Here is a 15,454-nt window from a genome sequence, read left to right as displayed (position 1 = left end):
TGCACCAAAACAACCGGACCGAGACCTTCTTGAAGAGGTGGTCTCAGTCTGGTTACAAACAAACTCTGGTGCGGTTCGTTTGTGGTGAGAACGTGTTCCGACCTGGATCTGAACCAACTGCAGTCACATGACACATTGTTTGGGTTAAACATGAGCATGTTACAGTCCTGGAGGATTATTAATGTGCACCTCCTCCTGTACTGCCTTAATATGCACATTCAGCACATCCAATGCATCAAAACATTGTTTTCTAGTTGGAGCCGCGCCTCGTTTTCAAACTGTATGGTTTGACTAAAATGAACAATGACAGCAATATAGTCCACGATGAGCAGCGCTAAAATCAACCTGCGTAGTTGTCCCTCCATTGTGACATTAGAAAGTGTCACATTTATCTTGCAAGTGTACTCTTCTTCAACGTTTGCTTTACTTCCTGGATTTTTCCCACATGGAAATTCTGACCAATCAAGAGCAGCTTTCTCACACAAGGCATTTGATCTAGTCTGCTTGTAAATGCTGCCGTGAGAACACAAACCAACTCTAGGCAATTATACAACTTTGGAACAAAATTTGTCCCTGATTCAGACCAAAGCGAGACAACTCTAGGTCTGAAAGCACCCTGTAGCTCTTGACGTAACGTAGCTCTGATCTGCTTTGACGTGTGAGTGACATTTTGTTTACCATCATGTAGGTTTCTTCACTTTCCCCCCGCATTGTCTCTCCCTGTATGTTTGCCAACTAGGTGGAATTATGTTTGAATAGTTTGAATCCGATTTGTTTGAATAATGCCTGGCAGGTGGGGCAAGGAAAATACTGTTGTGACAGTGTGATTGAACATGAATCTCAAAGTTTCCATACCTTAGAGAGATGATGTAGGCCAAATTGCATTAGTAATTTAAGATTAGGTTAGTTAACAACTTTTTAGGTCACAGTTTTGCCAGTTTATCTAAAAATCCAGCCAATCCTGTGGGACGCAGGACACACGGCACTGTCTGGGAGCTCTACTCCCTCATGTTTGCGAATCGCCTACAAAAATTAAATTACATTTGGAGTAAAGTGCGCTACACAATTCCGTCTGTGTTATATGTAGTGAATAAGTCATGATATTTTATTGTAGGTCCTTTTAAAAAAGTCAATTAAAAGAAATTTTGTCCATGAAAATGTGTGGGAACCCTGGCATTAAAAAAACTCGCCTCTCTGTCGACCCTCATTTCTAAACATTGTTTGATTTCCTCTTTCAGGCCGAGAAACTGGCTGCTGCTGTCCGACGTCCTCCGCCGGCTGCGGATGTCCGGCCGCGGCTTCCGCCAGGCCTTCCCCCACATGGAGGTGGTGACGGTGGCAGAGGCTGAGTTCTACCGGCAGGCCTCTCTGTCGCAGCTCTTCTCTTGCCCGGAGGAGCTAGAGGGCTTCCACGCAGACAGCAAGGACCTGCTGGACCTGGTGGAAGACAGCGCTGAGCTGGCCGCCCTTCTGGGCTCCACACTGGAGTGCCTGGACGACCGCTGGGACCACCCAGGGGACAAACTGAAGGACAAAATCAAGGCTATTGGCAAGTTGGGCTCATCCTGACCCCTTGTGCCACTAAACCTGGACCTTGATCCTTACCGACTGCAGTTTGCTTTAGAACCACGCAGGGGTTACGATGATATGCCTTAGCCTGACTCTTAGTTCCCACGCTGCTCTGGACCAGCACTGTACAGATGGACTGACCTGCTGGCTGACCGGGCTGCTCAGACGTTTCCCTCCGTTAACTGAGGATCAATTTGAGACTCAGTAGGCTTAATAATGGTCTTATTTTTATAAATTAATATATGTATAAATAAATAAATAAATAAATATATATACATATATATATATATATATATATATATAAGAAATACAGAGATTTTTTTTCGTTCAGATGTTGCTCACGACGACTCCTGAGAGATTTTGTATGGCAACAGAGTGCGGTCGTGTTGTCAGCGGTTGGATGGAGTGTGTGAGCGCGCAGCACATTGTGCATGTGTGTAGCTGTACAGGATAGTACCGAGGCTGTGCTGTTGAATGTGGTATTTGTGTTCATAGGAAGCACATGATGTCCTGTTTTGTTTTTTTTTCCTCCTCTCCTCAGACTTTAGCGCTGGCTTGAGCCTCAGGGGCTATTCTGTTGTATCTTTTTTTTTTTTTTATGTTCAAATTTTGCTTCCTGTTTAGTCTGTAATTTAACATGCAAAACTACAGAATTGTTTGTATAATAAAGTTTTAAGATAATGTTGATATTTACCCTTCGGCACAGAGCTTGTATATAACAGGGAGGCTACTGCAGTAAAGTAAATTTTGGTGTGTTCATTTTTGTTTTAACTTTGTAATTAAAATATCTCATAATTTGTATTTATATTTTACAAAAGAAGTTGCTTTAAAATAAATATACAAACTGCAAGATGAAACAAGTGTTCCGCTTTTCTGTTTTGTCAGTGTTGAATTAAATCGGGCTGTGAGAACTGGAGTTTGTGCGGCTGCTCTGTCAAATTAAATCTCGCCTCATTATTGTAGCTGCTCCTGTGTGTGTGTGTGTGTGTGTGTGTGTGTGTGTGTGTGCGCGTGTGTGTGTGCGCGTGTGTGTCGCCGAGGTGTGAAGAACACAATCCTATATTGCCATCTCTTGGATTATTTTTGTATTGTAGGCATCATGCAATTTATTGCTGCAGCCATGACTGAACAACTCGCCAACACCCATTTGCTGCTTCTCTGCGCTGAAAAGCTTGTGGCTTGCAGCGCCCTCCAGTGTCCAAAGCGATGAGTTTGCTGAGCCTTCAGCGCTGAATTCAACTTTTGTGTAGGGGCTGATTTATTCCTATTCATAATAATTCTTTATCAGAGGTAGAGCCAAGTCATTGCAGTCAAGCCCCAGGTCCTAAACTTTGACTTTCAAGTCTTAAACAAGTTATAATGCCCTCTTCACCAAATATAATGACATTTTTTTTCAACAGCCCCATATACATCCAAACCGTGCTTGTTTATCATGGATTGTATATGTAATTTTTTTCTTTAAGCCAGTGCCCAGTACTTGGTCTCTGAGTGCTTTCCCATGTCATATAATGCCATTCAAACAGAGTAATGAAATATTCAATTCACAAAAATTTTTTTTTTTAAAATTTGAATTTATTTGTTAAAACAAGATTGTTAGTTCTTCGTGGTTCTCTCCTGCAACTTGCTTGGAAGCTGTCGGATTGGTTCAAACAAAGTGGATCTGGGCAATTAAGCGTCACCTCGTGACCTGCGATCCTCAAGTCTACCCTTGCTAGTTGCTATTGAGGTTGCCATCGAGGTCCCGAGGCTCTGGAACCCTCTGCCAGTTATTTTTGTATGTGTTTTTGAATTGGCAGCATGTTTAGAAGAGGGACTCTATTGCATCTTGTGGAGCTCAAGAGCTCAAACAGGCTGAAGAGAGGGTGGGAGGTATCTGCTAAGGTACTCATTGCTTTCTTCCTTGTCTTTATCTTCTTGGGAAACTCAGTGGCCATGGTGTTAGTAGGTAGAATTTAGAATGTACCAAACTATGGTCCTGTCTGGTTCGGTTACCTTAACCTGTTAAAACCGAAAGTCTGTACATCCAAGAATAAACTTTCTAGGATTGTGACAATGGCAAGTAAAATAGTTGGCAAGCCACAGAAGCCCTTGACCTTGAACTCTTTACAGAAATGGCACCGAGATCATCTCTTGGAAAATATACTCAGTATTTCCAGAGAGGCTCATGTAGGAGTCCAAGAACCGTATCAAGGTATTTAAAATTTTCCACAGTTTCCACACGTTGACCATCTAGTCAAACTGTCTCTATCTTCAGATCTTGTTTCGTCTTAGCCACATTCATTTCTAACTTGCTGATGCGACACCATGTTTGAAGGGCCTTAGTGTGGGCCAGGTAGGCAGCTTCACTTGATGGGTCTGTTTGCTGGAACAGACCAACTAAGGCCATGTCGTCAGCATATTTAAACAATCTGAAATACCTGTCATTGATCACGAATTCATTAGTAAAAAGAGAAAATAGCACAGATGGAAATGATGTAACGTCTTTGTCCTTATCGTCCACTGTACAAGAGGGTGACCACATAAACAAAGTACAGAGGAACATGAGGTTGGGGTGGGTGGAGCTGAATATGCTTTGAATGTAAAGATCAGCACTTGATCTTTTGCTCACATGAACGTGTCCAATCAGTTTAAGGCTGTAGATAAACCCCATCAGTCTGGGAGGCTCCGCAGAATGCATTAGATGAGCAGCTGAGTGTGTCAGCACGACGATCCGCCTGAGCTTTAACTAAACTGAAGCAAAGAGGAGACAGACTCCAAACTAAATACCCAACTGCCCTATCTCTGCAGAGTGGGTGCAAAGAGATCCCTGGCAGGCTGCCAAGGGCCAGGCCAAACTTCAGAGGAGGGGTTAGTTGATCCGCACGCTGACAATGGAGCTTTAGAAAGAGACTAGGGCAATCCAGCCCCTCGGGACATAAATAACCCACTGGAGAATCCTCCAGAGAAAGCAGACTATCATTAAATCATCATCAGGCTCTGAGACGATCTCAAGATATCTTTTCATGTTGAAATCACGACTGAGAACGCTCGTTTTATTTAGCAGCACAGTTCAGAGAGCTTTGCAGAGTGAAGTCAGAGCTTCAGCTGCTGTCTCCAGGCAGAGAGGCTCATCTCACATATCCATGTGAAGGTTACGGTGCGACAAGAGCCAATCGAGATGCTGGGAAAAAAACAGAGTTCAGCCTGGCAGACCTGAGATTCTCAGCCCAAACACTGGAGTCAGAGAGTCACATCCTGAGGCAGAGGGTGCGGGAGGGCCACACTCATCCTTAAGAGCTCCTCTCTGACTAACATCCCTCTTTACTGAGCAGCAGGATGTAATTATAGAGCATCACCAGCTATTATGGTTTCATAAATGGACATCTTGTAGGTGAAGAAGAAATGGCTGTAAGTTTCAGTGAGGATTACACTGCATGGTCATCACCCACTCTGCTGTGAATTGTTTCCCCTATGTGTCAGTAAATGGCAGGAAGTAGACCTAAAAATTGTTGTGTGCAGCTGTTTGTTTGTTTGTTAGAGTGTGGTTCATGGAGTTTCTAGCATTGTTAACTTGCTCTAGAAAGAAGTTTATCACAAAAGAATGACATTTAAAGACTATTGTGTTAAAGTCTGTAAAAGTGTTGATACATCTGTGCATCTCCAGTCCACATAGACACCCACCAAAACAATATTTTCAGTCATTTAGACGACTGTTTCTGAAAGAAAAATGGGGGATATTTTTTGTTGAAGTCACACCAAACAGTTTGGACTATTTCAGTGCACCAACTGAGTCAGTGCTCAAGATTAGGGGTGTGCACAATAAAACTAGCATAACAACAAGCATGGCTGAAAGCGAAGTTTGCGAGTGACTCAGTGGTGGTTCCCAAAAGAGGAGCAGCTTCAGAAGTGTGGAATAAACTGTGGCGTCCTGAATGTTTTATGAACAGCCCCGGACTTCTCAAGACTCTTTTAGTGCATTACTGCTCAGAGGGAACTCATTCAGCAGCTCCTCTGGCAGCAGGTCAAGTCAAGTGATTTTGTCAGAAACCTCTGGTAGTGTAAACCGACTTGACGCTCGCAGCTAAACAAAAAACTCCATATATGTGAATGTGTGATAGTGTGGTATCATAACCGCCTGTCACAGGTTACAGCGTGATGATTAGAGGAGAAATGGCAGAGCATAAAGGTCCAGGTGGAAAAAAACAATCATTTAGGATTTTACTAAAAGAAGGAAATCACCTGTTGATTTATATATATAGATCCCAGGGGACATTTTTTGTATTTGGGAGTTGTTTAAATGTGTAATTTGTGAATTATTAATATTGTATACAGAATCTGAATCTGAGTTACTGTTGTTGTTCACAAACTAAAGAAATGAGAGATATTTTTTGTTTAGTTTTTGCTGAATGTTTGAAGGCAAACTGTAAAACTATATCACTTATTTTGTTGCAATTCTATTTTCTTAAATTAATAATATACTTTTTTTTTTTTATTAATTTGTCATATTGTTAAGAATGTCATTATCACAAAAACACCCTGAAATATCGTGATATTAGTTTAGGGCCATATCACCCACCTCTATATATTGGCATATCGGATATCAGCAAAAAATCCAATATCGTGCATCCCTAATGCATATAAACACTATTAGATGGAAGGACATGCCTGCAACCACTGATATGCCATATTGCTCACACAATGTCTATGTAGCTGCATATTTTTTTTGTCGTCTTGTCTCTGTCGATTGCCTCTGATTTTATTTTGTATTGTAATTTGTTTTTATGCTGCTGAAGAGGAACCTGCTAAAAAAGTTTTTAACTGAGTCAGGCCAGTTTTAACTGCGACACACCAAATGTTACCTTTAATTCCAATCCTTTCCTGGATAAATAAGAAAATTATGAAAAATAAAACAAATATTGTTTGCTTCATGCTCTTGAATACTACTGAAACACACTGCATTCACTGCACTGAAAAACAACAACACCTTATCTCATAATTACAACATGAGAAATCAGAATCAGAATTAATTTATTGATCGTTACAATCGGTACAGTTGCTACAATGTAAAGTATTATAAGAAGTAGGAAAAAAAGTGTATAAATGTGTGTGTAAATATAGAGCAACAAATAAAATAAAGTAGAAATGAAATGTGCATTAAAATAAAAATAAAAATGTGCATTATGCTACCGTGTTCAACACTAGTACATAAGTTATAAAAAAAATTACATATTGAAATAAAATATATATAGTCACTGTGCTGAGGCTGTAAGTGTAAAAATTTAACAGCAATGTCAGTAGAATAAACAACAACATAATTAGAGCATAAGAAACATGTACAATTATGTGCATTGTATGTTGAATTAATATACGCAATAAGAGGTGAAAAATATTGCACACAATATATATTTATATATTTTTTTTTATATTAAGTTGCAGAGAAAATTAATAAGCGTTAGTTCCTTGGATGTAGGTAGTTATTTGTTATTACTTCAGATGCCTGTGTTGGTGTAGCTGTGACAGATATTCTCCCATCGTGCTTTGCGGTGTCGTGACGTCAGGTCAGCTGATCTCTGCTGCACCAAGGAGAAAGATGTCGCTGACAAACTGCCGAAGGATGAAGGCTGTTTTCTCCGCGGTGTTTGCCCTCTGCTGCCTTGTCACAACCGGTAAGAAATGTGCAGCGATAGATAATTATGATTCACATTTCTTAGGATTAATTTTACACATATTTATAACATTATAGCGTCATGTAACCCCACCGTATTTATAAATGACAACCTAGCTTAAACACCGTTAGCATCGCCGTTTAGCTCAACGGTAAAACCATATGTTTGGTATAACAGTCTCACAGAAATAAATGGGAACATGTGAATAGGAATGACATTGCTATACTTGTAGTATTGTATTATTAAATCGGCTTTGGCTTCCAACAAGCAGCTAAGAACTGAACATCACAGTGGTAACGTTAGCTTGATGCTAACTCCTAACATATTGGTAAACTGTCACCGCTAGCAGTGAGGGTGTGAATGTGTAACATTACTTTCTGGTTAGAAACGTCTACAATTTGTTCGTGGTGTGGTAAAATTAAAGGGAAATATACATTCATGTGCGTCCTTGTTCCTGGTTACTAATTTACACCGGACTGTGGAGTCATGTGACAGGCTGTAAATTCATAGTTCCTCTTCAGCAGTCATCATCAGGTTGTCACGAGTTGGTTTATGCCTCCATCCACTGAGCTGTAATGTCAGTGTTAGTGGACTGCTATATTTATTCTGACCCCTCAAGTCCAGTCAGCATGTGGAGATGAATTTGTACTTGCTGTAATGTACAATTAACATATCAGAGAGAGTTAAAATTGCACCACACTGACAGAAACAGCAGCTGAGGAGGGGAAGAGCATTATGAAAATCACGTTTACTCCCAAGTAGGTTTTCACATACAAGAAGTTGGTGTTTTGGTGCATAAATAGAAGTAAAAAAACAGTAAAATACATATTAATAAAACACTACAGCACAATATAGCTATAATAAAATGAAAGAGCTGTACAGTTTTGTGCATAGTTGTGCAAATATTGACCAGGGAATGTGCTAATATTCATGGTATATTAAGTATAAAGAGTATGTGCAATGTACAGAGATAAAAGTCCAAAAGATTTACATTAAAGGTCTATTGTGTAGGATGTAGTAGCATCTAGCAGTGATGTTGCAGTTTCCAACCAACTGAAACTTCTCCAGTGTGCCAAGCATGTAGGAGAACTATGATGGCCAATGCGAAAACGTGAATGGCCCTCGAACCAGTGTTTGGTTTGCCTGTTCTGGGCTACTATAGAAAGACATGGCTGACTCTGTGGAAGAGGACCCACTCTGTATGTAGATACAAATGGCTCAATCAAGGGTATTTAAAAAACACAATGATTGTTAGTTTCAGGTAATTATACATTAATAAAAACATCGTTATGAATATTCAGAGTTGGGCAAGTCATTTGGAAATGTAGTGAGCTAAGCTACCAGTTACTCTACATCAAATTAAAGCTAAACTACAATGAAGCTATCCCCAGAGAAATGTAGCAAGCTAAGATACAAGAAAGTGGCCAAAAGTAGCTTGCTCATTGCAGAGCTACTTTTATTTATTTTTTTTTACTTTATGTCAAATCAGCATTATCTCAGTTATGAGAAAACGGTCAGCCAAAAGAATAGGCAGACAAAATAAATTTCAAATAATATTCCTACTATACCTCATTTATGTACAATTTGCTTGCCATCATCAATTTAGACAGCAAGTGTGTCATGATATGATTCCAATAAAAGACAATAAATGATAGTATTGAATCCTTGGTTATAGAGCAGCTTTGTCTTTGAAATGCACAGGAAGCACCTGAACACATAATTTTTCTCTGTTGTATCAGTTAAAGTCATACATTTTTGAAGGTGTGACCATGGAGATTCCTTCAATTCTTCCTCTTCATCCCTAGCGTCGACAACGCCTCCCTCTTCCATCTGTTTTCAGCGAAGTCCCCTCACTCCTGTCTCTTGTATATCTCTTGCTGCTTGTGTCTGTTAGTTGTGTCTCCCCCCCAACAAGCATGGAGAGACACTTGAGAGACGCATTAAGAAGTGCAATAGCCAATCAAAGGCAGAGTAGGGTCTTGCCAAGAAAATCTTACAGCGAACCAGCAAGCAGAATAAGCTGCAGGATTAGTATGTGATGTCATATGGAAGTGCTTCCCTCATCCACATGACCGTGTGTGGCGCTGGCATCAGTCACATATCCTCTGTTGTATTATTCTTAGTTTTATCCAGACCCCTGCAGTTTTTCTTGGGAAAAATAGTTTGGAACTTTTGTGGAAGCTGCCACGCTACTTGGTTAATGAATCAACTTTGCCACTGAAAAGATATCTGACACAGAATGTAGTGACGTTACCACCATGCTAGTGAGAATTGTAGTTAAGTTAGTAACCTCACTACTTGTAGTGACACTACTGCCCAACACTGAAAATTATATTTTATTTCTGCCTTTCTCTGGACCTTTAATGTAACACACAGAGACATTTGTGGACGTTCTACTTTATTGTAACATGTAGTATCTGGTGGGGTTGTGTGTTATAAGAGTTGGTGAAATATCTAAAGTCATACAGTGTCATTATATTGGTTTGTAAAGCAAGTCACTACTTTTCAGTCACTTTGATTTATTGTATTGATGTCATGTCAATAGTTACTGAAGGCTGATAGTTACTGAAGATACTTTTTTCCCAAATAGAAACTTTTCTGTTTAAAAAAATCTATGGCTGCCTGACTGTAGCTTTAAATCTATAAAGGGGCCAAATTCCTGTTAAAAATAATAGATATGAACAAAGATACAACGCTGTATCGACTTCATCTCTCAGTCATTCATGATTTCCTATACAGCAATCAATAGTTATTCACTTCACAGAGAGGAGTAAAGGACAGGTGAAGTGCTGTGAAAGTGTAGTATTCACATCCATCAATGGTAAAGCACTGAGAGTGGGAATGTTCGTGAAATGTATTTTACACTACTTTTTGTTCCTTCTGTGAGACGTTTCAAGGGCTCTATCATTTGTAAATTTCACACTGAGAAATTATGAACTCTCAGTTTCTTTTGCAAGTCTGTTAGGGTGACAAAATGTTTTCCTCTTGGATGTGTTTGTACTGTTATTCTTAATTTTCCACGTTTCACTAGGATTAACAGTTCTCTCTCTTTCCCAACAGCTGTCCATGGAGACAGTTTAACAGTGCTGCAGTCTCCAGAGTTTGTGTCCTTCCAGAAAGGAGACTGGCCCGTCTCCGGAGAGAAGATCCCCGACCTGGTGGCTTTAACCATGGGCTTCTCTGTTCAAGAGGTGCGTTGTTATTATCAGCTTAGATGGTGATATGTCAGTGTTATGTTGACAGCTTCTTTCTGCTGCCCCTGAGCAGTCTAAACCTTTGCAATCTGTGTTCATTCATACAGGATCTGTCCTGGCCAGGCCTCCAAGCTGGTCCCTTGTTCCAGCGTCCCCGGGCTAATGTATTGGTGGTGGTGAGAGGAGTCGACAGCCTGGCCCTGCCTCAGAGTGTGGCCTCTTACCCCTTGGAGAACGTGAGTCAGACTTGGCTGTGGCATTATGATGATGCTTTGTACATCAGATATATTACTGACGTGTAAAGTGTGATGTGGCAGAGTTAGTCAGTGTGTCTTCTTCTTTGCAGCCGGTGCCCTTCACCTTGGACAGTGTTGCAGAGACGGTACACTCTCTGTTTGCTGAGGACACCCCTGTAGTGCTGCAGCTGGCCCCCAGCGAGGAGGTAACGGAAATATACTAACACTGAACAGAGTATACCTACAATCTGTGATGTCATTCTTAAGAGGCTTATTTGTTGTTTTATTGTTTTGTTGTTTCTCTCAGAGGTTGTATATGCTTGGCAAGGCCAATGCTGTGTTTGAGGACCTACCAGTCACCTTGCAGCAGATCCGTGCCCGTCTGTCTCAGGATGGCTCTGTGTTGGCTTCTCTGCCGCTTAACTCTCTCAGCAGGAATGCAGAGGTCAGTTTCAAACAACAACATCGTACCCACACAAGGACATGCTGGCTTTTTAGATTTGGCCTTATTTCCACACAACCACCGTGAACATTTTAAAGACAAACTTGTGACAGCCTATATGACATGATGGCTGGTTTGATCACCATCATTCTACCTCCAAAATAGGATGTTAAAGGGATTCTTAACCAACTTTAACTGGCTCTCAACTTTCAACCTCCTCCTTCCTGGGGAAACTCCGCTGGATGACGCAAATGATGCAAAATGAGTCATCTGGCAGAGTTTAGCTGGCTCTCCTGGGGCTGATGCTCCAACTACAGGCTGTACTTCTGCATATTTGTATTTCCCGTCTCCCATGGTGCCACAGAGGACACAAAGAGTTTAGAAGCAGACTGTGTTAATTTCGCTGACAAAAACTATGATGAAAGCGACCTTTTCCCATGACGAAAACGGTTAATGGTGGACTATGGGCCAAGGCGAGAACAGCCGTGCTTTCTACATCTTGAGCAAAAGCAAACAGTCCTTTTCCCCTGTTTTCTTTCTGGTCATGTTCCACCAATTTCGAAAGAGTTCGCATCCTTCTTCTGCATAGACCCTTTTAGGACCAACGTCACAGTGACATCAGTTTGTTAGCTGGAGGCAAAACAGGACTCGCCGACACAGGGCTGTAGGCTACATAGGAGTCTTGTTATGTTATTGGGAGCCAGAGTAGAAGGAGTCATGGCTCAACTTAAATTTGATCACATACCAGCTGCCACTGCCCGTCAACAAAAACAAAGACAACTATGGTTAAAGGTGATAAGACCAAAAGACTGGACGGAGGCGATCATCAAAAATGCTCACATGTGCAGCACACACTTCATATCAGGTTAGAGAAAAAGTATTTCCTGTTGTGGGGATGAATAACGTTATGTGTATTAAGGGTTATCATGTCCACCTCCTCAGAAACTGGGGAGGTTTTAAGAGGAATATTGGATTTCTCCATAACGCTAACTCTTTAGCGCATTAGCTAACGTTAGCTTCGATAGCAAAACAAACGGTGTCGTCCTGTCGTCTTCCTTTGTAAGATTGGCATAGTAACCAACTACAAAGCTTCCTGTGACATCATCCATCCACTGAGTGAGAGCATACGGGTCGGCCAGTCTGGTCCCGTTGGTCATTGTTTACTTATTCAAGTAACACTCGCGGTCCTGGAGAGTGAGTGACCTGACATGGTGCGTTCGTAAATTCAGACTGATGCTCTACACTAAAATGAGAGCCCTGTTGACCATAGAAACGGAGCGTTTTATTTCTACATGAATTAAAGAACAGTTAAGTTAATCACACATTCTCTCCACTCAGTGCTTTGCTGCTCTGTCTCCCCAGAGAGAGTGACAAGAATGTCTTCTGGGCAACCGAACGATCCAGTTTGTTCCAGAGTGCGCTCTAACGCTCGGAATGAGTGTTTCTGAATGCACCACTTGCATCATCTTCCTCCATTGTCTAAAACAAGCCAACAGAACTTGCTAGCTAGCGCTGGCTAATGTCTGTGGAGAATTGTTTTGCCTCCAGCTAAGTCCCGCCCACCAGAAAACATCATGCTGTTTACTAACAGTAAAAGGGTCTATAGACAGCCTAGTTTTATGAAAAGACCATTTTTCCAGCAGTGAGATACTTCACTAGTAATAAATATTCTTGAGCAGTTAGCAAACAGCATCCACCCTACGTAGTTAGTATACTTCAAAAAGTAAATATGGCATCATCATGCTTAGGACTCCTGGGAGTTCTGCAAATAAAGTGACCAGTTTTACCTAAATTAGATTATGTTTGTCAACTTGAAACCCTGACATTTTACCTCTCTGTTTCTGCTTTCTAGGCTGATTTGCTCTTCCTGTCTGAGGTTCAAGTCCTGCACGACATTACAGCTCTGGTAAGTCGTCTGGCTTCGCTGAAATCAGGCTGAAAAAGAGGACAGTCCTTGCACTGCTAGCTCACATGTCTTCTGCCCTTCTTGTAGCTGCAGAGACACAGACACTTGGCAAAGGACCACTCTCCTGACCTGTACTCCCTGGAGCTGTCTGGCCTGGAGGAGCTCAGCAGGCTCTACGGCCAAGACTCTCCTCAGTACCGCGACGCCACCGCCATCCTTGCCTCTGTTCTGCAGAAAGTAAGGAGAAGCTCTTAGTATACCTTTACTTACAGAATCTTCTCAGTTTTTATTTTAACATCTGTATCTTTTTCATTGCAGTTTGGAGAGGATGTGTACGGTCTCTATGGCAACAGCGCTGTGGTGGAGGTCGTCACAGTGAAGACCTTCGAGGCTCCTTTGACCAGGAAGTCCCGTTCGATCCTGGAATCCAAACAGATTGTAAGTCTTGTTAACTGTTGTTTTTCCCTTTATCCTTATGCTGATGTTGACTGGAAATCAAAATTTTAAACCTGAGCGTGTGCTGTATTAGCTTAATATGATGCATTGACAGTACTTTAAGTGTCATATGCTGAAATGTAGTTCACAGAGTAACGGCAGCATGTGGAGGTGTGAGCTGAGAACAGGAAACTACTGCTGCATGTAGGTGCTGTATCTGTACCATAGCTGACATGCATCACCTAAAAAACCTAACTGCAATCAGGGGCTGCGATGAAACCACATGTATAGCCTTGGTAATCTCCTCTGTTTTAGTATCACACATCCAGCCAAGGCATCTCCTCTGCAAACTGTCTGCTCTGCTAATCGCCGCTCTATATCACAGTGAAGGAACATAAAAACAGCCATAGACCTTTTTCACCGCAGACATTTTGGCGTGTCGTAGCAGTAAAAGCACCAGTGTAAATGTTAACATCAAAAACGCCTGCATTTCATCAAGGTGAGCGTGTTTCACGGTCTGGGTATCGTACACGCTGACTCACTGTCATGGCTTATTGGGACATGTGAAGGAGCTGAGCCAACGTTAACGTTAAAATGTCTGCTGTGAAACGGGGTCTACTGCACAACAACTCTGGGGAGTGTATTTTAAAGTACAGTATGGTCTGATCATGTAAAATATGTGTGTCTAGTGTCGCGTTGCACTGAGCTAAGAATCAGTGCCACTGGAATTTATGGTGGGACTGTGGTTAACCCCTTACGTGAAGTATAAACCCAGTTCCAGTCCATGCTTCTTGGTTTTTATGACTCAGGTCTGGAACCAAAGAATGCTTTGATCAGCCACTCTAATAAAAACGAGTAAGGGGGAACGGGGGTGAAAGGGTTGGGGGGGGTGAGTCCTAATAGTCCTGTTAATGCCTCTTATTAGATGTTGCCCTCCTTCTATCACACTCACATCCTGTTGGCTACTCGATGCATGCACAGCAGCGGAGATGAAAAGGTTACATGACTGTTTTTCAAACTAATGCGTCCACCTTTCCGGGTTTAAATCTCGCAATTTATGTTTTGGCAGAGTAACCCCGGCAGCCCTTACAACCTGGCCTACAAGTACAACTTCCAGTACGCTGTGGTGTTCAACATCGTGCTGTGGCTGATGATCGCTCTGGCCCTCGCCGTCATCGCTATCTCTTACAACCTGTGGAACATGGACCCAGGATATGACAGCATCATCTACAGGATGACCAACCAGAAGATCAGGATGGATTAAGTCCTGAGCTCTGACACTCCAGCCGTCCTCTGAGATCCCTCTTATGAATGTTTGTGTTTTGTGTGAGGTCTTGTTCAGTGAAAAATACAGTGACAGCTTGATGGGAGGAAGGACATTATACTGAGTCACCTTTATGTTTACATCAACATTATTCTGCAATTTGCCCACATGAAGCTGCTTGATCAAATTCAGACTTCCTCTCATCAACCTCTGCTCACATCATTCCTTACGACCTTAACTCCTCACTAACTCATTTGTTCCCCTGGTGATTGCAACTGTATTTTTTATTGTAAAAAAAATATTGTGATTATATGAAAGAATGGTTCCTGTGTGAAGTTGTTGTGCTTGTCTTGTTGTGTGAATCTGTTTTAAGTTAAATGAAATCTATGTGTATATATTGAATATACAAAATGCAACTGTACGACAAACTGCTGTATTGTGAAGAAGATTTGCGCAGTGTTTATTCCAGGAAGGTTTCACCCTGCTTCTATTCCAGATGGTAAACGCATATTGGATGACATGAATACTTGATCATTATGTTGGTTGTTTGGATTGGACATGGATAAATGAAGCTCTGTAAATCGCGTTAAAATGCCTGACATTAAATTATTACATGGAACTTGTGGCTGTGTTTCATTTCATTAACTGGGAGCATGTGTTTAATTCTGGAAAACTCCTATTTGTACTGTTCATTTCTGTAACCGCTTATCCTGTTAGGGGTCGCAGCGGGGCTGGAGCCTATCCCAGCTGACATTGGGTGAGA

The 15,454-nt window shown here is 41.5% G+C and overlaps 2 protein-coding genes across 3 annotated transcripts in view; both read left to right on the top strand.

The window, feature by feature from the left end:
- bcor (BCL6 corepressor) overlaps positions 1–2,429 on the top strand; it is a 40,289-nt gene extending 37,860 nt beyond the window's left edge. For both annotated transcript variants that reach the window (XM_050048286.1, XM_050048284.1), the window contains one exon: positions 1,239–2,429. In XM_050048286.1, coding sequence (XP_049904243.1) covers positions 1,239–1,569 — 331 coding nt within the window. In that variant the 3' untranslated portion in view covers positions 1,570–2,429. The remainder of the gene's footprint in view (positions 1–1,238) is intronic.
- Positions 2,430–7,068: 4,639 nt separating this feature from the next.
- atp6ap2 (ATPase H+ transporting accessory protein 2) lies at positions 7,069–15,310 on the top strand. The gene is made up of 9 exons (XM_050049145.1): positions 7,069–7,214; positions 10,275–10,405; positions 10,516–10,644; positions 10,755–10,850; positions 10,952–11,089; positions 12,939–12,992; positions 13,080–13,229; positions 13,311–13,430; positions 14,497–15,310. The coding sequence occupies exons 1-9, from the start codon at positions 7,139–7,141 to the stop codon at positions 14,689–14,691; spliced, it is 1,089 nt and encodes a 362-aa protein (XP_049905102.1). The 5' UTR covers positions 7,069–7,138; the 3' UTR covers positions 14,692–15,310.
- The last annotated feature ends 144 nt before the right edge of the window (positions 15,311–15,454 follow it).

The sequence above is a fragment of the Epinephelus moara genome, chromosome 7 (assembly GCF_006386435.1).
Source record: "Epinephelus moara isolate mb chromosome 7, YSFRI_EMoa_1.0, whole genome shotgun sequence".
Classification (NCBI taxonomy): domain Eukaryota; kingdom Metazoa; phylum Chordata; class Actinopteri; order Perciformes; family Serranidae; genus Epinephelus; species Epinephelus moara.
The sequence above is the reverse complement of the archived record's forward strand: the minus strand, read 5'-3'. Positions and strand labels throughout refer to the sequence as shown.

What these genes read in the sequence shown, in the direction of transcription:
- atp6ap2 (XM_050049145.1), top strand. Translation starts at nt 7,139, where the DNA reads ATGTCGCTGACAAACTGCCGAAGGATGAAGGCTGTTTTCTCCGCGGTG. An exon ending in CCTCTTACCCCTTGGAGAAC is followed by an intron (nt 10,645 to 10,754) that starts GTGAGTCAGACT and finishes TCTTCTTTGCAG; the next exon opens with CCGGTGCCCTTCACCTTGGA. An exon ending in TGCACGACATTACAGCTCTG is followed by an intron (nt 12,993 to 13,079) that starts GTAAGTCGTCTG and finishes CCCTTCTTGTAG; the next exon opens with CTGCAGAGACACAGACACTT.